General features: G+C 48.2%; 1 protein-coding gene across 1 annotated transcript; it reads right to left on the reverse strand.

Annotated features, from left to right (window-relative positions):
• Positions 1-4,314: 4,314 nt before the first annotated feature.
• ATF4 (activating transcription factor 4) lies at positions 4,315-7,874 on the reverse strand. The gene is made up of 3 exons (XM_054031206.1): positions 7,681-7,874; positions 6,193-6,504; positions 4,315-5,252 (listed from the first exon to the last, which is right to left on the reverse strand). The coding sequence occupies exons 2-3, from the start codon at positions 6,407-6,409 to the stop codon at positions 4,405-4,407; spliced, it is 1,065 nt and encodes a 354-aa protein (XP_053887181.1). The 5' UTR covers positions 6,410-6,504; positions 7,681-7,874; the 3' UTR covers positions 4,315-4,404.
• Positions 7,875-23,900: the final 16,026 nt, after the last annotated feature.

Here is a 23,900-nt window from a genome sequence, read left to right on the forward strand (position 1 = left end):
ATGAAAATTACAATGGAAGAATAAGTTTCTAATCTACAGATCCGGTTTAAAAGCATGACTAAATTACTAAGAATTATTTATTGAAAGTTACATATGTAATTGAAATATGAGCCCATGAGGCAGCCATAGCATCAGTTTGATGGCCTGTTTGAAGATAAGATGATCAGAGCTGCAGTCAGACACAGAAAGCAGCAGGGTTCCCCCCCACACACACACACACCTCTTTTACTTTAAAAGTCGTTTTCCTGAGAGAAGGGGGGGAGGGGGAGAAGAGAGATAGAAATTACTTTGAAAGAGCTGTGGAAGTGCTGTGCTGTTCCCTGTTTGTCTGCAGCTCTGATCTTCCTACCCCTGGATGGTTGTATTTCAGTGGTAGGAGACTGGGATGTTTCTAGTCTATCTGGGTTCTTGTATTACACTCATCCTTTTGTGTAAAACATCTAATTTTGCTCTACGAGAGCTGCTATGGGAACATAGGAAGTTTATTCACATGCCATGCCAGAGTGACTCCCTCTTTTAGGTGGGTTTACGCTAATGAAGATGAAACAAAAACATTTTATAGACCCACTTACCAGCTAATGTGTTTTCTGTGGCTCAGTTGAGACTGTGCAGACTGGATCTCCCCTTGCTCCGAGACAAGATGCTGACTAGTCGGCATCCAGGATTTTCCCCACTCACTGGGGCTCCTTCTGCTTCTCCAGTTTGAGTCCTTATCTGAAGAAAACTTATTAGTCTGCTCTACCTCCCAGAGGAGAGAGTCTCATCAAAACCTGCCAGGATGGGGATCTGTGTGGTCTCCATTGAGCCATGGAAAGCAAATTAGAAGTTAAGTTGGGAGTATGGTTGGTCTTTCAGTGACTGGGCTCTGTATAGCTGTATACCCTATAGAAAGGCACCCAAGGGAGATAAATGAGTTAGCTGAATGAGAAGAGGGAGCCACTGGCTGATGGAGGAGGGAGAAAGAGAACCTGACCCCTTCTGAGTACAGAGCTTTTCTAATGGAAACCCTACTATAAGCAACTATACTCAAGAGCCATGACCCTAGTCAATAGTGTCTAGTGAAAGAGTACTTCCCTGCTCTGGCCTAGGAGGTAACTCCAGTGTCATGAGCTCCAAGTCTCACTGGCAGGGAACTTTTGTGGCCCCAAACCCTGAGCAGGGTCAGAGACGAGGCCTTTGATGGAAACCTTCAGGAAATCAAAGATGGCTGTCACTCTGGTCAATCTAGCGGAGGGGTTGGGAGGAGGAGAGAGAGAAAGAAAAAGCCTTTTACCTGCATCATCTGGAACAGAACCATCCACACAATAGACTGCAAAAGAAGTAGTCATTTTTGCTGTTGGTACAGCAGTGTCTAAGCCACCCTATCAAAAATGTACAACTCCTTTAAGAGTGTCTTATTGCAAACCAGGATGAGAAATTTTGGTGTCAGGGCGTGAGAAAGCTACTGGGCCCTACTGACAAAGGTCTTGTCATAGGAACATAGGACTTCTAATCCTTGGAAAGCATCAGCAGGTCCACGTAGCAAGCCTGCCAGTCTCAGGCAACTACGATTAAGGTAGTCCTTATGACAAGCAGTTTTCTTCAGAACCCTCCATGAGTCCTGAGAAGAGGGAAAGCACCATGCTAAGACAAACATCCCAAGGAAAAGCAAACATGGACTAGTCTAGTATTGCTAGTCTGGGTACCTGCTGCCAAAAGAGAGAACATTTGTTGGTAAGAGGGCAATTACAGCACGGATTCCCCATTTCTTAGAATGGGTAGACTAGCAGGGAATTCTGTAAAACACCTCACCAACCCATGCCCAAAGGAGTGTTCCAAACTTTCTTGAGACTCTTCTAGTCAGATCTAAGGCTCAGCTCTCTAAAAGAGATTTGCCTCTCTCCTCTACTGAAATGTGGGCAACTGGAAAAGTCACAGAAACTTGAAGAATCACTAGCTAATCTGAGATCTTTTTACTAAGGTTGTGCTTGGGTCCTAAATAAGTCTCCAGACCAGGGGTGGGCTAACTTTTTGGCCTGAGGGCCATATCTGGAAATAGAAGTTGAATGGCAGGCCATGAATGCTCACAAAATTGGGGTTGGGGTGCAAGAGGGGGTGAGGGCTGTGGTTGGGGGTGCAAATGAGAAGTTTGAGGTGTAGGAGGGTGCTCCGGGCTGGGACAGAGGGCAGGAAAGGGATCAGGGCTGGGGATGAGGGGGGAGGCTCAGGGGTGCAGGCTCCAGGCAGTGCTTACCTCAAGCGGCTTCTGGAAGCAGTGGCATGTCCCTTCTCCGGCTCCTACGGGGAGGCACGGCCAGGCAACTGTGTACTCCCCCATCCACAGGCATTGCCCCTGCAGCTCCCATAATTTTTGGCAGGCAGTTACCAACCTGGAATTTAGCCAGGACACTTTACTGCCATCGGTCTTGAAGAGTACCACAGGTTGTTTAAAATTAGCTCTGACTTTAAGTGTTTTAAAAGGGATCATTCAAGCTCAAAAGCTAATTCAGTATTCAAATATATGAAGCCAAAATTAGCAGGTAGTAAATGCCCATGACAAAAATGCTGTAAACCGGTGGTTCCCTAACTTCTCACAGTCCCGTCTCCCCCCCCACTCCTGGGTGGGGCTGGACAAGAGTAAGGAGAGGCCAAGGCTGGGGACAGATCTGGGTCCAGGAGCGGAGCCACAGCTACAGCTTGAGCAGAGTGGGGCTGGGTGGCACTCTCGCTCTGCCCCCCATCAGGGCTGGCCCAGGCCTGAATGTTCCTCCACTCCACCCTAGAGGGGCACATCCGTTTGGGGAACTCTGCTGTAGACAGGGCATTCATCACAATAAGAAACAGGAAGTCCAACTGCCTCATGAATTAGGGAACGAAAGCACTATCCTATTTTTGTTACATCAAATACAATGGAATCCTGTGTTAAATGTAAACTACTAATAAAATAAAGGGGAAGTTTAAAAGGAAACTTTGTACTTGTTTCATTTAAATTAAGATGATTGAAAGCAGCATTTTTCTTCTGCATAGTTAAGTTTCAAAGCCGTATTTAAGTCAATTTTCAATTGTAAGCTTTTGAAAGAACCATAACATTTTGTGAGATAGGTATATCTCCATATATTATTCAGAGTTACAACTTCCATTCCTGAAGTATTGGTAACAGGTTCTACTGTACATCGAGTCAGACTCAAACCAATTACCTTTTTTCCCCATTTTAGCCTTTCAGTCAAGTGGGACAGGATTCCTCATCTCCACAATCCCCCCTGCCTCTATCAGGTCTTGCTTTCCAGTTTAACAAAACATCTCCCCGCCCCAAATATGTAATTTGTATCCACAGCTATACACCAACATAACAGAAAAGTGGGTAACCACTATTTCAGATACTGCCAACTATTAATGATTCCTCAAATGCCAGTAACAGTAAATGCCACAGCTGTTCTGAATACAAGCATTTCAATGTTTTATTTCAGTTGACTAGCATTTACATTAATCAAAACAAACTGTCACATCAGGGACAGCCTGACTACTATGTATAAATCCACTCCCCTTCCAATCAAATTTAGCTTAGATTGGGGCTCTAGAAATAGACATGTCTAAAGCTATTCCAAGTAGTAACAGATCCCCTTAATGCCAAAAAATAAAGGTTTATCAAGTTGTGCTGCCTATTTTAAACGGCCAATATCAACTTGGAAAAATCACTTGTCTGCAAATTTTGTAGCTAGTATACCTCTAAACAGGAAACTACTAAGTTGGGGGGAACCACAACATTTTGTATTTGAGTTGTCTACTATCTAGTCACTTCCTGTTGCTGCAAAAGCAAACAAGAAAAAGCTGTACTGGTTTCAAAAGTGTTTATGTTCACATTGTTCCCTTTAAGGATCAACTGATACTTAGTAAGTAAATTTTTCAGATACTTCAACATTGCAGTTGTGTCCTAGCTCATGGGAGGCTAACTGTATGCCCACTATTGTATCATGTGCACTGATTCAGGACTGGCATAGGTCACAGGTAAATGAATCAATCAAGTAGATTAAAGGCCAAAGCCTGAAAACAGCACCCAGCAGTGAAGTGCATTTGGAAAGTGACAGCATTCCAGGTCTTCTAAATTAGAAGCCACTTGTCCTCCCCTCCAAACCCCTATCCCAGTTTGCTTGTATTCCCTGAATTCTACATCAGTAGCAGCTCTGTATACTGTATAGTATCTCCATGCCATTAGCTAGTGGAGTCCAATAGACTACCAAACTCTTGGTTATAAAGACCGCCAGGGACTGTAATGAGAAAAATTGGTCTGGTCTTTCAAATGCACCCCTCCCTCCCTCCAAACACACAAAAGCCAACTTACTATTAAATAATTTATTAGGCAGTAATACACCATTTTTAGCATCAAGCTCTTATGTACATGCACATAAAACTTCTACTCTGACTACCCTATTCAGGGACTTTAGTTCTTTTGCCCTTGGCCTTGCGGACCTCTTCGATCAAATCTTTCAAATACTGGATTTCTTTGCTCAGGGAATCTGCCTTCTCCTTCAGTGCCTCATTCTTCTGCTCTAGCTCCCGGCACTCCCCAGACAGGGCCTCCTGTTCTGCCCTCTTCTTCTGCCGATAACGTGTGGCAGCTGTCTTATTCTGCTCCATCTTCTTCAGTTTCTTATCGGCTCTTTTTTCTCCCTTCACCTTTGCTGACACTACCTTCTCGGCAGGATGATCATATGGTTTGGGCCGCACAGAATCACAAATGGGGTCTGTGGCAAATTGGCTGTCAGTGAGAGATTCTACAGAGGTGGTTGGACTGTGTTGGGGGGTCCCTAGATAAGACTCCGGGCTCATGCATATTCCACTATCATCTGAGTGGGCTTCCTCCTCTTTCTCCAATTTGGGGAACACCACCACAAATGTGGTGGCTTCTGGCTTTCTGTCTCCCTCCAGTACATCAACTTCACTGCCTAGATCTAAACTAAAAGAATGGTCTGGAGTGGAAGTCAGGGACCCTGGGGGGAGGGGAAGAGACAGAAGGAGGGTGAGTGAGGCCACCTGATCTACTCCAATTGGAGATTCAGGGTGATTGATAATTGGGTCAGTTATCAGTGGAGGTTCTTTGTCGTGAATTTCCTGGGTAGAGGGGTCTAATAGATCACACGTGTCTTCCAACGTGGCCATGAGTTCATCTGGAGAGACGGTGGCTTCCAAGTCATCCATTCCTAACAGGGCATCAAAGTCAAATTCCTTCAGATCCATCTTCTCCACCATCCAATCCATGCCTGAGAAGGCATCCTCTGCAATGCAGGGAAACTTAGTTACCATAAAAGTTCAACAGTCTCACACATAATCAACTCAAGCCTTCTGGAACAACTCTGGATGCAAAATATTTTGCGTATTTTTTCCTTCATCCATTCCCTTGTTGCTAAACTTTTTCATATGCCAATTTGACAAATCTAGTACTTGCAGCAGATAACATTCTGCACAGTAGATGCCTGCTCAGGCCTAATTTTTAGGTCTGACCCAGACTGGACCCAAGCCCACCTAACCCTGAGAGGGTCAAATTGGTTTTCTGACCTAACCCCAATCCAGCACCGCCGCTGCTTCATGCCCAAGGGATCAGGTCTCCTTTATCTGCCTCTTGGGTTGGCACAGCAGTGACTGCATGAATCAGCAGCTTCATGGCTCTGCTCCTGCCACCCACTAGCATGTGAGACTCTTTGGCATGCACACTCACTGTACTGTGGAATGAGGTTTCTGGCAGGACCAAGATGCTGCACCAACCTGACTCCAAGAGGATCTGATTGTTTTCCCACCTGATACTTGTCATTTGTCTGGGATGTGTTGCAGAGCTCTACTATACAGGACAAAGTAACCCTGATAGTTACCTATGACATTACATTTCTCTCTGGCTCCTCCAATCTCCACATAGGATTGAAGTGTTTGGGGAGAGACTTCCAAGACATAAGTGAAAGCAAATGACAGCAACATTCCCACATCTTGTGGGACCCTTCCCCAAAGAATAGGCTTCTGAACTATATGTGAAACATGGAGGAAGATGCTCGATTCTAAACTGACACAGCTATTTCATCCACTTAAAAGAGCTCACTGGTTAATTACAATGGCAGACTGTTAAGTGATATGCAAATACCCTTCCTGATAGGACACTTGATGGGAACACTAGTCTAAAATGATCCAAGCTGATATATTTCCTGTGTGAATAAAGTAATGCCTTACCCTGGCTGTTATCTGTGTTTTTGCCCAAACTATCCACAGCCAACCAATTGGAGGAGACTGCCTTAGCCTTGTCGCTGGAGAACCCATGCGAACAGAGGGGCCTGGCCACCTCCAGGTAGTCATCTAGAAGTCCTAGGCTTTCCTCAGCCACCAAAGACGACTGGTTGAAGGGGGACAGTAAACCCCCCAATGGCATCTCGTTGTTCAAGAGGCTCATCTTGGTCAAGTTTTAATGCTTTTTTGTCAAAGAGTGTAGATGAGTAGGTGTCTTTGTCAATTACAGCAATGCTGCTGTGAGGTGCTTTGAAAAACCTGGAGCAAAGATAAAAGATGATTTATTATATAGCGGATGCAGCCATTCGTGTTTGATTTGACTTAAATACTGAATGTTCTCTACCAGTGTAGAAATGTTAATTTCAATAAAACAAAAAAATTCCACTATCAAAACCATGTTATGGAACACTAAACAGATTAGGGTTGTCCCCCTTTTCAGGATTTCACTTTTCCTGTCGGACACATTCTTTGCATTTTGACCCCTTCCTGCCCATCTCAGAATCCTATCCCCACAACAATGCCATCTGGCAACTACTAAGATGGTGCTCGTTAAGTCTTAACAAAAGGGCCACTCAAGTTTCCTCATGACCAAATATGGTCATATCTACTGCTACAGCCACACCCACCATTCTGCTGTGACTCATGCATAGCAGGGCTCTGGCGGCTATGCCAAGCTGCAGCCATTTCATGTTCCTGCCCGCGTGCCTCTCTCCCCACCCTATAAATAGGCAGCCATTTTGTGTATCCTGCCACGTTTCCACAGGGGCTCCTCCGACAGCAGCTGGCATCTAACAGATTACTGCCTGCCCAGAATCCGCAGGAGCAGAGGCATTAAATTGCTTGGAGTCCCAGCCAGTGGCCAGGGAAGGAAAACGCTGACCGCAGAGCTAGAAAGCGGACATTTAAGGATAACATGGGCTGTCGCCTGGAAACCCAATCGGGGATAACAAAATAGCGGGGAAGTCGGGCGAGGGGCTGAACGAGCGATTGCAGCCATAGGATTCCGCCCGAGAGCAGAGTCCTGGGGACCCTGGGCTCGAGGTGGAGAGGAGACGAGACAGCGCACAAGGCTCCAGACCCATGTGCCGCCCCCCCCCCCCCCCCATCTCCAGGATGGACCGCTCCTGCCCTGTCTGGGGGGAATGGTTTCTCCCTGGGCTAAGAGGGTCACAGGAATTCCCCCTCCCCCCCAACAGGGGATGGAAACGCGCAAAGGAACGTTCAGAACGTCACGAGAGGACCGTAGTTGCCCCCCCCCCGCGGCAGACCAACTCCCTCACTACGGACTACACCATTCTCAGCCCCCACCCTCCGACCGGGGAGAAACCATTCGTCAACATGGGGGAGGCCTTCTCAGCTCCCTAATCCCCTTCCCCCCTCGGCCAGATCATTCCCGGTGGGGGACCGGGGCCCTGCCCCCAGCCCGGTACTCACGCCATGGTTGCAGACGCCGGGGATGGGCCGAGGACGCCGCTGCTGTTGCTGCGCCCGCTGCACTGGCCGATGTTGGCCCTGCCGCCCTTACCAAGCCATGGCGGCGGCGGAGTGGCTGGCCGGGTCGAGTGGGTCCCAGCTGCGCCCACGCACACACCGCACAGCGCCCTAGACAGATAGACAATGAGAGGGCGCGTCCCGCGCTCCCCGCTTATATAGCGCCCGCCTTCTAGCGCGTAACAAAATGAGATCCGGTAATACTGTATCCTTCCGCCAAATTCACCGCGAGCTCAAAAAGGCCTGTGCGATTCGAAAGGCTCTGTGCCCAGCGGCCTTCCCCTGCCTGGCTAAAGACACCAAGACTCTTGGTCTCGCCCACGGCAGAGGTCGGAGCTAGCGAACACGCGGCAGAAGGATTACAGGGACTACACTGACACTGTACCTCATTGACTAGAAGTGACGTCACGCAGAGACAGGGGCGGGGCCTCACTGCGCCCCCAACTGAGCCTGGCCAAAGACGGGCTCCGGGCTCAGTACAGCACAGGGAAAACCACGTGGGCTTGTAAAGCGGTGATTGGCTGATACCGCGCGTTCACGTGTGATGCGAGCTACCATTGGTTAGGGCTAGAGAAAGACGCAAACGGCGGGACCCGGAGCTAGGGGAGGGAATGCGGAACTGGACTGAATAGTGGGTGGGTAGGGCCAGCAGGCGGGTGGGGAGACCCCGGCTGCTGCAACGTGCGCGGCCCTGCCCGCCTTGCCAGCCCCCACAATGCCTCCCCCCGCAGTGCCAGCCCCTACCATGCCAGCTATGCCCCCACTGCCCCCTCCCTGCTGTGTCAGCCCCCCACCATGCCAGCTCTGTCCCCACTGCCCCCTCCCTGCTGTGTCAGCCCCCCACCATGCCAGCTCTGTCCCCACTGCCCCCTCCCTGCTGTGTCAGCCCCCCACCATGCCAGCTCTGCCCCCACTGCCCCCTCCCTGCTGTGTCAGCCCCCCACCATGCCAGCTCTGTCCCCACTGCCCCCTCCCTGCTGTGTCAGCCCCCCACCATGCCAGCTCTGCCCCCACTGCCCCCTCCCTGCTGTGTCAGCCCCCCACCATGCCAGCTCTGCCCCCACTGCCCCCTCCCTGCTGTGTCAGCCCCCCACCATGCCAGCTCTGTCCCCACTGCCCCCTCCCTGCTGTGTCAGCCCCCCACCATGCCAGCTCTGCCCCCACTGCCCCCTCCCTGCTGTGTCAGCCCCCCACCATGCCAGCTCTGCCCCCACTGCCCCCTCCCTGCTGTGTCAGCCCCCCACCATGCCAGCTCTGCCCCCACTGCCCCTCCCTGCTGTGTCAGCCCCCCACCATGCCAGCTATGCCCCCACTGACCCCTCCCTGCTGTGTCAGCCCCCCACCATGCCAGCTCTGCCCCCACTGACCCCTCCCTGCTGTGTCAGCCCCCCACCATGCCAGCTCTGCCCCCACTGACCCCTCCCTGCTGTGTCAGCCCCCCACCATGCCAGCTCTGCCCCCACTGACCCCTCCCTGCTGTGTCAGCCCCCCACCATGCCAGCTCTGCCCCCACTGACCCCTCCCTGCTGTGTCAGCCCTGCCTCCCACTGCCCCTCTCCTTGCTGTGCCATCAGTGCCCCCCGCTCTCCCACAGTCCCTCTCCCCAGTTTCATCGCTGCCCCCACTCTCCCAGTCCCTCCCCCCTCTGTGCCAGCCTAGCCCTCAGCACCACCCTACTTTCCCTTGATCCCTCTCCCTTCAATGCCAGCCTTGCCCCGCACTGCTCCTCCCTCACTGTGCCAGCCCTGCCCTCCACTACTCTTGTTGCCCCTCTCCCCACTGTGCCATCCTTCCCCCCACTGCCTCTCGCTTCCCCTTGGCCATCCCCTCCTGCTGTGCCAGCCTTGCCCTCCAGTGCACCCAGCTCTTCCATGGCCCCTTCCCCTGCCATGCTAGCTTTGCTCTCCTCTTGCTCCCCCATGGCCCCTTCCCCAGCTGTGCCAGCCCTGCCCCCCCACCTTCCCTTGCTCCCCCACAGGCCCTCTCCCCACTGTGCCAGCCCTGTCCCCTACTTTCCTTGCTGACTCAGGTGTATTCAGTTATAATTAGATGTTTTTGCATACCACCAACCTTAGAAACTCAGCCTGGGCTCTGGGAGTCAAGCTGGGTTTTTGGCTGCTCAGGCATCATCAGGAATAAAGGTTTTGCAGGACAAACTTGTGCCCTCAGCTACTTCTGGCAGCAGCCCTATTGTCTTCAAGTTATGGTCTTAGCAACACGGTGTGGAAGCTAATGGCCTTCTTTGGGTTTGCACAGCTGTAACTCACTGGAACTTAGTAAACAATTTTACTGATAACCCACAAGGACAAATGCCATCCAGCTCTCACACTCAGCCCTGCAGAGCCAGCACAAGGGCAAGCTAAGAGCAAGAAAGCAGTACAACCTTATCACTAAAGTCAGCATAAATTACTCTGAATGGAAAGGTACCATGTATATAAGGGATTTTTTTTTCTTTTAAGAGCAAAATAACATTTTGAGTCACTGGAGGAGAGAATGGCCTCCATCTCAGACATCACAATAGCAGTTCAGTGATCCATGACGACTTTTCTGAAAAATGCGTCAAGGAGCGAACTGAGCTTCAGTGCAGAGAACAGAGGGAAGGCACTGGCTTTCAAAGAAGCCAGACGAGGGATTGGATGTGTAGGTGGGTGGACATCAGTGCAGCATGGGGATTGGCTGAGGGGAAGGCTTTCACATCCCCCAACCTCGACTGCCTCCCCCCTCCCTTTAAGTGAAAATAAAAAGGTGATTGTAACGCTGTCATTATAGCTAAATCAATGGAAAGTAAATACTCACCCTATCCTTCCTCTTGAAAAGATAATTATGGATTTCCATGAAAGGAGTCACTGTACATCTGAGCAAAAATCATATAAGCCGACATGAAATGCGCAACAAGGAACTTCACCCAGATTGGCCTGCTTTTTTATCTGCCTGATTTTCTTCTCTGAAATTTGTACTGGTGAAAGGTTCCAGAGAGAAATCTTTCCTCTCTCCCCAGACAAAAAAACAAAACAAAAAAACCCAGACCCCAGCCCTTGGTTAACTTCAAGGTTATTTCCCAATTTCCTAGATGACCATAATACACCATTATTTATTAGATACTTGTATAAATAAGATATCATACAGAGTTCCATGTTAATTGTTAAACCACCCATTTGCCTTTGCACAGAACTTGCTGAACATTTCTCCTGTGTGGAGATAATTCATATCAGACAAAAGATTTTTTTCCTCTTTAAGTAAAAATCCTTTGGTTGTATTTTCATTGATGGGAGAACGAAAACAATGTTTTCTAAGCTGAGAAATGCAAGAGTCTTTTCTCACCATTAACTCGAAAAGCTCAGAACAAATACATCCTAGTAGGTATGTGGCTCGTATGCAGTTCAGTCAAGCCTGGTAAGTTTGGGAGAAACCATTTTTATGATAAAGTTTATACAATTATAAACAATTAAATAATTGATGTGCATGGTCAGTGAACACCTGCTAAAATGTGAACAGCAGGCTGCAATGTTCTTGACTAAGTGTTACTGTGAAGGGCACCTTAGAAATGCAGAGATAAAACATGCACCTACAATACATGAACCTCCAAGAGGATTCACAAGGCCCAAAGATTTACTCTTGTGGAATTCATTGCAGGACAGAGGCCATGTGACCTCAGAGCAGGGAGAACTGCCCCACTTTCTTTAGCAGCCAACCAGGATGAGGGGCTTCTACTACACGCATGAGGGAAAATTGTATTTTTGAGATATGTTCACATACTCATTCTTCCAGAAGCAAAGAAAATAAAAGAAAATGATGGGCACAAGAACTGCACATCCCATGATTTTAGGCTCTCTTTGCTATTTTACTAAAGCCCACAATTTTCTACAAATTCTACGTTAAAGTGTTGGGGTTTTTATCTTTTCCCTACGGAAGGATTTGAGGCAGAGATTATCTTTTTGTTCTGTTTGCACAGTGCCAAGCACGTCGATGACTAGAGCTCCAAGATGCTACACTAACACAAATCATAATAAATAAGGACAACAATGGGAAGTGATGTGCCGCCCCTTTGATAACAACACTGCAGAAAACTCTCTGGCCAAACAATAGCAGCAGCTGGGACCACTTCACTGCAAAGCCTGCAATGGCAATTTAAATAACATTACAAAGTGAAACAATTATTTCTTTTTTCTTTAAACAAACACACACAGTAAAAATGCCAAACGCCACTCATGTCATTCATTTAAATATACAAACATCAGGAAGTGAGAGTTAATGCTCCCATAGTAACCTTAACACACACACACAGTACGGGCTGTATATACATATAATGTCCAGGGTCTGCATGGAGAGAGGTGGTGGAAACTGGGTGTGCTACAAAGTAGGGTGGTGGGATGCACATCTTCCTTCCCCCAGCCCCCCAGAAACAAAATTTATGTATCTAGCTCAAGACTTCTCTTTTCTGGAGCACTGGCCTAAGGGGCAGCCGCAGCGAGGGAGAATGGTTGGCAGTGCTGCAGCTCTATTAGTAGGGAGCATAGACGGGGCAGGGAAGGAGGAAGTGGCAGAACCAATGTGGAGGCTCAAGCCCAGATTTTCAAAGGGATTGAGACACCTACCTCTCAATTATTTCAGTGGGTGCTAGGCATCTAAATCCCTTTTAGAATTTGGGCCCCACAGTCCCCATGCAGAGGGCTTTGTGTGACACTTAGGGTATGTCTACACTACGAAATTAGTTCGAATTTATAGAAGCCGGTTTTATTGAAATCGGTTGTATACAGCCGATTGTGTGTGTCCCCACATAAAATGCTCTAGGTGCTCTAGTCGGCGGACCGCGTCCACAGTACAAGGCTAGCGTCGACTTCCGGAGCATTGCACTATGGGTAGCTATCCCACAGCTATCCCACAGTTCCCGCAGTCTCCGCCGCCCCTTGGAATTCTGGGTTGAGATCCCAATGCCCGGATGATGCAAAACAGTGTCGCGGGCGGCTCTGGGTACATGTCGTCAGGCCCCTCCCTCCCCCGTCACAGCAACGGCAGACAATAGATTCGCGCCTTTTTACCTGGGTTACCTGGGTTACCTGTGCAGACAACATGGAGCCCGCTCAGCTCAGCTGAGCTCACCGTCACCATATGTCCTCTGGGTGCCGGCAGACGTGGGACTGCATTGCTACACAGCAGCAGCTGCTAACTGCCTTTTGGCGGTAGACGGTGCAGTAGACTGGTAGCCTTCATCGGCGATCTGGGTGCTGGCAGCCGTGGGGCTTGCCTTTTGGCAGTAAATGGTGTATTACGACTGTTAGCCGTCCTATTACAAGTCGGGTCATCGTACGTTAGCAGAGTCTTCCCTGAGCAGCCGATTGTGCAATAGGCCTGAAGACCATCGTCATACACCACCCCGTATTTGCTGCCAAGCACCCAGAAAGATGCCGAGGGCTATCAGTCACGCTGCACCGTCGTCTTAAGATGTAAAAAATAGATTTGCTCTGTATTCATTTGCTTCCCCCTCCCTTCGTCAAATCAACGGCCTGCTAAGCCCAGGGTTTTCAGTTTAATCTTTGGGGGGGGGACCATTCTGTGTGACAGTTGTTTGTGTTTCTCCCTGATGCACAGCCACCTTTCTTGATTTTAATTCCCTGTACCTGTACCTGTACGCCATGTCGTCACTCGGCCCGCCCTCCCTCCTTCCCCTAGTCCGTCAGATACTACGTTTGCGCCACAGCTCATAGAGCCGAGAAGCGCCTTTCGCGCCTTTTCTTTTAATTCTGGGTTGAGATCCCAATGCCCGGATGATGCAAAACAGTGTCGCGGGCGGTTCTGGGTACATGTCGTCGGGCCCCTCCCCCCTCGTCACAGCAACGGCAGACAATAAATTTGCGCCTTTTTACCTGGGTTACCTGTGCAGACAACATACCACGGCAAGCATGGAGCCCGCTCAGCTCAGCTGAGCTCACCGTCACCATATGTCCTCTGGGTGCCGGCAGACGTGGGACTGCATTGCTACACAGCAGCAGCTGCTAACTGCCTTTTGGCGGTAGACGGTGTAGCATGAGTGATAGTCATGGGGCTGGCAGCCGTAGGGCTGCATTGCACCAGCCCCTTGCCAGGAGATGGTATATTGTGACTGGTATCCATCATCATCGTACTGGAGTGGCTGTCAATCATGGCCACCTGGGCAGACATGCTACTGTTTCGATGATGATGGCTACCAGTCGTAATATACTATTTTCTGCCAATTGCATCCAAAGAAGTGGGCTGTAGTCCACGAAAGCTTATGCTCTAATAAATTTGTTAGTCTCTAAGGTGCCACAAGTACTCCTGTTCTTCTTTTTGCGTCTTCCCTGCGTGTTTCTCCAGTGAGAGAGTCATAGCACACGGTTGGGGTAGTGGTGGCTGCACCCCCTAGGATCGCATGCAGCTCCGCGTAGTAGCGGCAAGTTTGCGGCTTCCGTTTGCTTCTCTGGCTTTGTGGTAAGCTTGCCGTAGCTCCTTAATTTTCACGCGGCACTGCTGTGTGTCCCTGTTATGGCCTCGGTCCTTCATGGCCTTGGAGATCTTTTCTAATACTTTTCCATTTCTTTTACTGCTACGGAGTTCAGCTATCACTGCTTCATCTCCCCATATGGCGAGCAGATCTCGTACCTCCCGTTCGGTCCATGCTGGAGCTCTTTCGCGATCCTGGGACTCCATCACGGTTACCTGTGCTGATGAGCTCTGCGTGGTCACCTGTGCTCTCCACGCTGGGCAAACAGGAAATGAAATTCAAACATTCGCGGGTCTTTTCCTGTCTACCTGGTCAGTGCATCTGAGTTGAGAGTGCTGTCCAGAGCGGTCACAATGAAGCACTGTGGGATAGCTCCCGGAGGCCAATAAAGTCGAATTCCGTCCACACTACCCCAATTCCGACCCACAAAGGCCGGTTTTATCGCTAATCCCCTCGTCGGAGGTGGTGTAAAGAAACCTGTTTAAAGGACCCTTTAAGTCGAAAGAAAGGGCTTCGTTGTGTGGACGTGTCCAGGCTTAATTCGGTTTAACGCTGCTAAAGTCGACCTAAACCCGTAGTGTAGACCAGGCCTAAGAATCCCGCAATGCCAACTGGCAAAAAAGTTCACTGTCATGTAATAGCAACTGCTATCAAGCCTGATAAACGCACTACACTTAACACATTGCTGTTACAGTATTTATTGATAAAGAATGTAATGTAGGATGTCAAATGAAAGCTTATATCGGGGTGGTCAGCATAAGCTTTGCAAGATGTATGTACAGGCATTATTCAAGAAGCTGTATGTATGTATTAAACTATTTAACTATGTTTAAACTATGTAACCAGGTAGGGTAGATAAACAAGTGACAAAGGAATGTTGATTTACCTGTCTGCCTAGGTGTCAGATGTAAATCCAGCATTGTGTAAATCAACACAAAGCAAGCTTCCCTTGCATACTAACTCAACAGGAAAAACAAGTTAACAGGAGAATGAGAAAGACACTATGACCTCAACACACTAAAGAACAAATAGCAGGGGAGAAGAACTTCATCTGGAGGTACACTACAAAGGTTGTCTGGACTATAAGAAGGAGGAAAGGAAACCCCTTAGTGGTGCATCACTGAAGGAGCAAAAAGGACTGCACTTTTCATATCCATGAAACCTGGATTCTGGCGATGTGGTTGGTGACGCTGGAAGAATGCCTTAGATGCTTTAATTTGGACACAGTTTTTAGCCTGCTAAAGTTATGTTCAGTCTCACAGAAACATGTTATACTTTTGTTTTATTTGTTACCATCTCTGTTTCTGTTATCTTTACTCAGTATCAATTGAATCTCTATCTTTGTTCATAAACTTCTCTTTCTTTTATCATAAGTATGAATTAAGTAAGCTGGTGTGTACGCTGTTTCTCTGAAGGCAGCTGACTTGGTAATTACTGAGAGTGTCCAGTGAAAAGGGCGGGATACCACAGGCAGCCAAGCTCGTCAAAGGGGGCTCAGATACCAGGGTGCACCAAGTGTTACCTGCAAGGCAAAGTAAAGGCTGGTAAATTCCTGAGAAGTTTGTCTGGGGTGGCTGACGGACTGGAGAGACAAGCTAGCCTGGGCAGAGGGGTAACAAAGGTCACCCATAGTTCTGGGAGCCCCAAGAAAGTGTCATTGTGGTCTGCTGCAGATGCCCCAGTATTATTTTGGATCCATGGGGAATCTGTTGTGTGTGTCTGGGGCAGATCTGGCAGCATTTTTTGCTGGGAGAGGGCAAATCTTGCCCCCCGCGGCAAACTAGGGGGTAACCAGGAGGGGATCCCCCACTCTGAAGGAGAAAAATAATGTGCTTAGCACTCCTTAGTCTAGGCCAGGGGTGGTCAAACTTTTTGTCTCGTGGGCCACATTGGGGTTGCAAAACTGTATGGAGGGCCAGGTAGGGAACGCTGTGCCTCCTCAAACAGCCTGGCCCCTGCCCCCTATCTGACCCCTCCCACTTCCTGCCCCCCTCAGAACTCCCGACCCATCTAACCCGCCCCTGCTCCTTGTCCTCTAACTGCCACTTTCCCAGGACCCCTTGCCCCTAACCGCCCCCAGGACCTCACCCCCATCCAAGCCCCCTGCTCCCAGTCCCCTGACTGCTCTTACCCCATCCACACCCCCGCCCCTTGATAGGCCCCCCCAGGACCCCACACCTATCCAACCCCCCTGTTCCCTGTCCCCTGACCCCTATCCACACCCCTGCCCCCTGACAGGCCCCCCAGGACTCCCACACTTATCCAACCCCCCCGTCCCCCATCCACCCCCCAGAACCTCTGACCCATCCAACCGCCCCCTGCTCCCTGTCCTCTGCCTGCCCCCCCGGGATTCCCCACCCCATCCACCCCCCTGGCCCTGGTCCCCCTACCATGCCGCTCAGAGCAGCATATCTGGCAGCCGCACCTCCTGGCTGGAGCCAGACACACTCCTGCGCTGCTCGGCAGGAGCTCGCAGCCCTGCCACCCAGAGTGCTGCCCGCGCGGCGGCGTGGCTGCAGGGGAGGGGCCGGGGGCTAGCCTCCCTGGCCGGGAGCTCAAGGGCCGGGCAGAATGGTCCCGTGGGCCAGATGTGGCCCGCGGGCAGTAGTTTGCCCACCTCTGGTCTAGGCAATGCCAATAGGCGTTCTGCCAGTATAAGGCTTGCTGAAAGGGGATCCGAAAGCACTTTCACACTAAACTTGACATTAGCTGGAAAACTCCTTCCCAATTTCTAGGGAAACTACCATAAAACAAAAAAAGTCAAGCCAAATCCTCTTAATGCTCAGTTGTCATCAATTCCTTCTCTGACACTCAATATGAACATTCAAAGATATCAGATGTATCTTTTCTTTTGAAATATTAGTCAACCCTCATGGTTTGCTTTGCAGGTTCGGGACTTCCCAACTTATCATTAGATTGATTAGTAAATATATATAATTAAGGATCAAACCACATACATTATAATTTTGTCATCTACAAATAAATAAAAGTTAGCCACAAGCTGCAACTATATAATTTTGGATTAATTCACCATATTTGCTATACCCACAAATTCTTTCATAAATCATCCATTGCTTAACCACCCACTCACTGCCCTACATTTCCCATTTCTGTTATGTAAATATCATTTCAACATTAAAATACAAAAAGATTATATTACATTTACAGATTAAAGTTCAATTCTTAGAGAGAGAGGGGAAATACTTCTGGTTGTCCATCTAAATTTTTCCATACTGAACTGATCTGGATTATCTTGACACGTTCATTGATAACCCACAATCTGTAAAACAGTTTTCCATATCAGCCATTTGGTAATCAACTGGCACAAGCAAAAAGTTGTGCCGGTTTCTTAGTGGGAAGGGTCTTTCAACGTTACACATCTTGCCCAAACATGAGTTTCCCTAGCAAAGCCACAATTGGCAGCAAATAACGTTTAGCAAATGAGGGGGTTTCCCAGCCTTCAATTTCCTTCTTTTGGTGAAAACAAATGGAATTTTATTTACTTGCAATGACTGAGAGTCCAAAATAACTCAAACATGTTGAGGAGGTGAAAAGGTACAACACATAAACCAACACCCTGCGAGCCTAAACAATGAAGTTCATAGATTACAAGTCCAAAAGGGACCATTGTGATCATCTTCTAGTCTGGGGTGACCAGACGTCCCGATTTTATAGGGACTGTCCCGATATTTACTTGTTTGTCCCGCGTCCCGACTGATGTTTGGTTGGGACGTGAATTGTCCCGATATTTTGCCCTCCGGCGCACAGGTGGAGGGGGCTCACACACCCCCGCCCCAACTCAGCCTCCTCCTTCCCCCATTGGATCCCTCCCCAAATTCCCACCCTTGCCCTGCCCCCTCACTGCCCCTTGGATCCCTCCCCAAATCCCCACCTCTTCCCCAAGCACGCTGCATTCTTCTTCCTCCTCCCCCCTGCCTCCCTCCCAGGCTTGCGCTAATCAGCTGTATGGCAGCGCAAGTGCTGGAGGAAGGGGGAGAAGCAGGACGTGGCAGGAGTCGGAGTGGAGGCGAGCTGGTGCAGGGGGAGGTAGGGCATGGAGCTGCTGGTGGGTGCTCAGCCCCCACCAATTTTTCCTATGCTCCGGCGGCTCTTGGTTTTTTTTTTTTTTTTTCCTCCACTGCTGGCTCTTGTTGTTGTTGTTGTTGCTCCGCACCCCTCCCCCCCCCCCACATCCCAATATTTCACGTCTCTCATTTGGTCACCCTATTCTAGTCTGACCCCCAGTGCAAAGCAGGCCATAGAACTTCCCTCAGGTAATTCCTTTTGAACTACAGCAGATCTTTCAAAACAAAATCCAATCTTGATTTTAAAATTGCCAGTGATGGAGAATCCACCATGACCCTCGGTAAATTGTCCCAGTGGGTAATTACCCTCACATCTTATTTCCAGTCTAAATATGTCTAGCTTCAACTTCCTGCCACTGGATCATATTATACCTTTGTCTGCTAGATTGAAGATCCCACAATCAAATATTTGTTCCCCATGTAGGTTGTTACAGAGTTTGGGGGAGACAAGGCCCTGCACCCTTGGCTTTCTGCGATTTACCATGACTTTTAGCCAGCCAGTAAAACAGGGTTTATTTAGACCACAGGAACACAGTCCAAGACAGGTCTTGCAGGTACAGACAACAGGACCCCCTCAGTTAGGTTCATTTTGCGGGGGAGCCCAGGGAGGCCAGAGCCCCGTCTGGGCTCCCCTCCATTTTCCAAGCCAGCTCTAAACTGAAAAACCCCCTCCAGCAGTCTCACCCAGCCTTCCCCTGGCTCCTCCCCCAGCCTTTGTCCAGTTTTCCGGGCAAAGGTGTCACCTGGCTGCAACCCCCCTCCTGGCTCAGGTATTATCCCTCAAGTGAAGTCACCCAGTGCTATCCCATCCCCCAATGCAGACAGCCCCAGTAAAACTCCCCTGCGACATCCCCAGGTCAATCCTCCCCACTCCCTGCTCTGTCACATAGGTACTTACAGACTGCAACCAAGTTACTCCTTAACCTTCTCTTTGTGAACCTAACAAGATGGAGCTCCTTGAGTCTATCACTACAAGGCATGTTTTCTAATCCTATAATCACACTCATGGCTGTTCTTTGAACTCTCTCCAATTTATCAACATCCTTCTTGACTTGTGGGCACCAGAACTGCACATGGTATTCCTGCAGCGGTCACACCAGTGCCAAATACAGAGGTGAAATAACCTCTCTGCTCCTACTCAAAATTCCCCTTTATGCATCCCAGGATCCTATTAGCCTTTTTGGCCACAGCGTCCCAGGAACTCATGTTCAGCTGATTATCCACCATGACCCCCAATTCTTTTACAGGTTCCCCCATCCCATAAAGATGGCCTACATTCTTTGTTCCTAGATGTGTACATTTACATTTAGCTGAATTAAAACACATATTATTTGCTTGTGCCCAGCTTACCAAGTGATCCAGATTGCTCTGCATCAGTGATCTGTCCTCTTCATTATTTATCACTCCCCCAGTCTTTGTCAGCTGCAAACTTTATGCATCCCAGGATTTCAGTGATCATTTTATATTTGCTTCTAAGTCATTGGTAAAAATATTAAATCTCCAGCTTGATGAGAATTCCATTTACAATTACATTTTGCAACCTACCAGTTAGCCAGTTTTGAATCCATTTTACATGTGCTGTTAATTCTGTATCATTCTGTTTTTTTAACCAAAGTGTCATTTCGGTCCAAAAGTGTGGTTAAGCTGCATGCTGTATTGCTACAACTGCCGCTTGATTTACTGCTTTCACCGTGTCATATCACAGGGCCTCAGTTAGTATTGATCAGGTAAACAAGCAGGAGCCTAAAGAAAATAATAAATATATAGTTCAGATAACATGAAAGTGGTTCCTGCATCTGAAGTAATAACTAGATCCTGGGTTAAATAAACTCAAGAGGTTGAAGGCACTAATATAAGGCTAGGGTGCCATTACTACCATTGTAATGGGACACCCAGGGAATCCTGGGTTGCTAATTTCTCATCTTTTTTCATGTGTCTTTGGTCTTTTTTTTTTTTTTAACCCACTGGGGTGGCAGCATTGCTGTTGCCAGTGTAGGTCGTGATCCTGCAAGGTGCTGAGCACCATGGGTTTCAAGGGCACGCAGCACCTTGTAGCACTGGACCCATTGCAATCAGGGGGCTAGCAGAAAGTGTACCACTGCCTAGTCACCCCTTCAGAGGCTGAAGAATCTACCAGTGCAAGGGGATGTGAAGATTGATAGGTGGGGCAGACAAGAGGGATTATGAACAAATAGCTACAGTTTTAAAAACCATACCAATTGTGCCACTTTCAGCCCCAGCAATCTATACTCTGAAGGCTCTTCATCAAGAACATGGCTAGAATTTCTTTTTAAAAGGAAATGTAGATTAGCAATACCTCATTACAGGAGTCTGTGATATTGAACCAGGCAATCCGACTTTTGGGTTTTAGAGTAATTTTGTTAAAAACTGCCCTCTGCACTAGCATTTAGGAAGGATTAAGACAGTGCTTAATTTGCGCCATGGCTTGCCAGGGCTGAGCCCCGTCACCGCTAGGCTTGGCAGTTCATAGCTCCGGCACCTCTGGGCTTGCCACATCAGTTATGAAAGTAAAAAAATTGCTTGAGTTCCAGCACCTCTTTCATTACAAATTAAGCACTGGATTAAGAGCATGAGAAGTTTAAATTTTGTAAACCAAGCCCTTTTTTTCAGTCTGGTTAGACACTTCATAAAGGAGAACCATTCCAAATGTTCACTGCCCTACAGCTCTGCTTCATCAACTTGTTTCAAACCTTCGACGTTTTTAAAAGATTACACTTGATGTTGCAGTATAAAGATTTTATTAGCACAGTTGGAATGTTCACCTAACTCACTTCTGGCTATGCCACTTGTGAGGAATGCAGATCATCTCAGCTGAATGGTAATAAAACCTTTACATCCTGCCAGCTTTGATTCTGCCTATGCCATAGATGTTATAGAAAAACTATTCTAAGACCATTTTAAAATGTTGTTGGGATTGTTTCTTGTCTCCCTGTAGCTATAGAGTCAGGAGCCTTCATTATCATGAGCTTCAGCCTGAGCCCAAACATCGACATAGCAATTTTTAGCCCTGCAGCTTGAATCCCATGAGCCCAAGTCAGCTGCCCTGAGCCAGTCACAGCCACGCTGCAGGTCTTTTATCTCCGTATAGACGTTCAAAGCACAGTATATACCACTTGCGCCTATGCAATTTAAAAGCAAAAATAAAATCATTTAACAATGAAGCCAGTTACACTCTCAAGACTATACTTCAGCATGTGGAATCTTGAATTAGTACAAAAAATAGCTATTCACCTCTTAAACAGGGCAGCCCAGCATGACGAATCCAGCTCCTTTGCTCCATATTCTGCACTAGCAACGTGTCCATTTTGGGGTGTGATTCAAGGTGTTTATTATCTACAAAACTCTCAGTGGCCCCCTCACTCTATGCCCCACCACAGCAGCAGCAGCTACATCCCACCAAGAGGTTGTCTTCAAGGCTGAACTCGAGGGGGCAAGCTGCAAGCCATTTCTGATGGAAGGCCCTTGGCTTTGGAATTTTCTCCTTAAGATTCACCAGAGCTCGATTCTGGTAAGTTTGGGGAATCTGAAAAGACACACACACTCTGATTTTTTTGACTGGGTGCATAGCCAAAGAGAATTTATCCCACCAATGAGAGACTAATACTAACTGATCTGAGCCAATTGTTGGCAACAGTTCTCTTTAATCTTTGCAATATATTGAGCGATAACAGAGAGTGTCGCGCTTTGAGCAGCTCACCTTTCTGGGGGCTGACTTACTGCTTGGGAAAGTGTGGAAGGCAACGTCGAACATTGCTTATGAAGCAAGTCCAGCACAGTGATGAGGGCAGGGACACAATTGCCTTTCCTACACTCAGCAAGGAAACTGTTGCTGGGACACTGGATTGCATGAACTGATTCCATCTCTTATCCTTGCAACAGTGCAGCTAGCACATCCCCATACACTTTACAACCGCGGAACCAGTGCATTCAGAGATTCTGAACGCAATCATCTTCCGGTGTCGTCCCACAGAAGCAGGGCTTGTGGGTGCTTACCAATTACAAAACACTGCATTGTGGGATGAGTTAGGAGGAGGGGTTTAATTGCTGTAACTATGATGCTTGTGACTTCCTGTCCAGGCTGGGAAGAAGTCGTAGACTGCACCAGCTCAGCCAGACCTAAGCTAGAGACTTTCTCCCAGGTATTGCTGCCAATTATTACAAGAAATGCTGGGACAGCTGTTATGCCTGGATGCCAGGTGTTAAATTCCCAAAATGTGGCAAGCTTCAGGCTTTCAGGGCCAGTGTGCTTGAGGGTCACATCGGAAGTAGACTTCATTGGGGCAGGTTGCACAAAAACTGCTTCTATAAAAGCACCAGTCAGCCCCAAATAAAGGCTTGATCTTGCTCATTCTCTTTCCTTCACTGAAACTAGGCTGCCAGAAAACCCAAACATACTGGGAAAACTTTACAATTGCAACTCCCTTTTTAATATGTTTAAAAAAAAATGTACTGACCATAAAAAAACTAATATTCCTTTCCCTCAAGTAAACTAAGCTCTTAATCACAGGTGCCTCTAATGTGGTGTGAAGCTTATGGAGCAGTCTCTATACCTTGGTGCAGGGTCCCAGAATCAAGTTGATGGGAGATTGGTATAATCTGTCAAAAGATGGCATCTTTTCATGTCCAACGCTCCCCGCATTCCCAGCAATGAACCAATCGTCACATGGGCCAGTGGCAAGAGGTCTTCCCTACTGTGCCAGCATGACCCTTAGCTAGCAGCTGTATCTGGCAGGGTGAAGAATATGAGAGAAATGGCATGTAGAGAAAGAAGTCAGTGAGGAAGGGTGCAGGTCAGAACTGGAAAGTTAAGATCAAAAGAGAGAAAGCCCTTGAAGCATGTGAAACCACATTAAACAAAAGCAGAGATGCCCGCGAAGGGGCATGAGCTTTCACTGCCACTTCAGAGAAACTGAAGGAGACACGACTCCCTAAGGAGGAGTCCTCCTCGTGTGACTCATGTATGCAGGCTGCCAGGGGCAATGGTGTCGCAATGCATCGATCATTGCTCTCTCATGGCCAATTGAACATAAGAACGGCCATACTGGGTCAGACCAAAGGTCCATCTAGCCCAGTATCCTGTCTTCCGACTGGCCAATGCCAGGTACTTCAGAGGGAATGAACAGGCAATCATCAATGATCCATCCCCCTGTTGCCCATTCCCAGCTTCTGGCAAACAGAGGCTAGGGACACCATCCCTGTCCATTAGCCATTGATGGAGCTATCCTCCATGAATTTATCTAGTTCTTTTTTGAACCCTGTTATAATCTTAGCTTTCACAACATCCTCTGGCAAGGAGTTCCACAGGTTGACTGTGCATTGTGTGAAGAAATACTTCCTTTTGTTTGTTTGAAACCTGCTGCCTATTAATTTCATTTGGTGACCCCTAGTTCTTGTGTCATGAGATGTTCTTGTGTTTGCAGATGGTTGATCGTTCTGAGTTAGAAAGGAGGGGGTGTGGAACTGCAAATCAGTGAGGAGCAAGTGAGCCTTATCTTAAGCACGTTAAGGCCCTTCAAGACAAGTACTAGAGAAATGCTAGATTTTATAACTATGGTCTATAAAATGGGTGCTTCGGGCAAGTCTTCTCCTGCCCTGGC

This window comes from Malaclemys terrapin, chromosome 1 (genome assembly GCF_027887155.1).
Source record: "Malaclemys terrapin pileata isolate rMalTer1 chromosome 1, rMalTer1.hap1, whole genome shotgun sequence".
Lineage (NCBI taxonomy): Eukaryota > Metazoa > Chordata > Testudines > Emydidae > Malaclemys > Malaclemys terrapin.

Coding starts and splice junctions, on each gene's coding strand:
- ATF4 (XM_054031206.1), bottom strand. CDS start 6,409: ATGAGCCTCTTGAACAACGAGATGCCATTGGGGGGTTTACTGTCCCCC. Junction 5,253..6,192: donor AAACACAGATAACAGCCAGG/GTAAGGCATTAC, acceptor CCTGCATTGCAG/AGGATGCCTTCTCAGGCATG.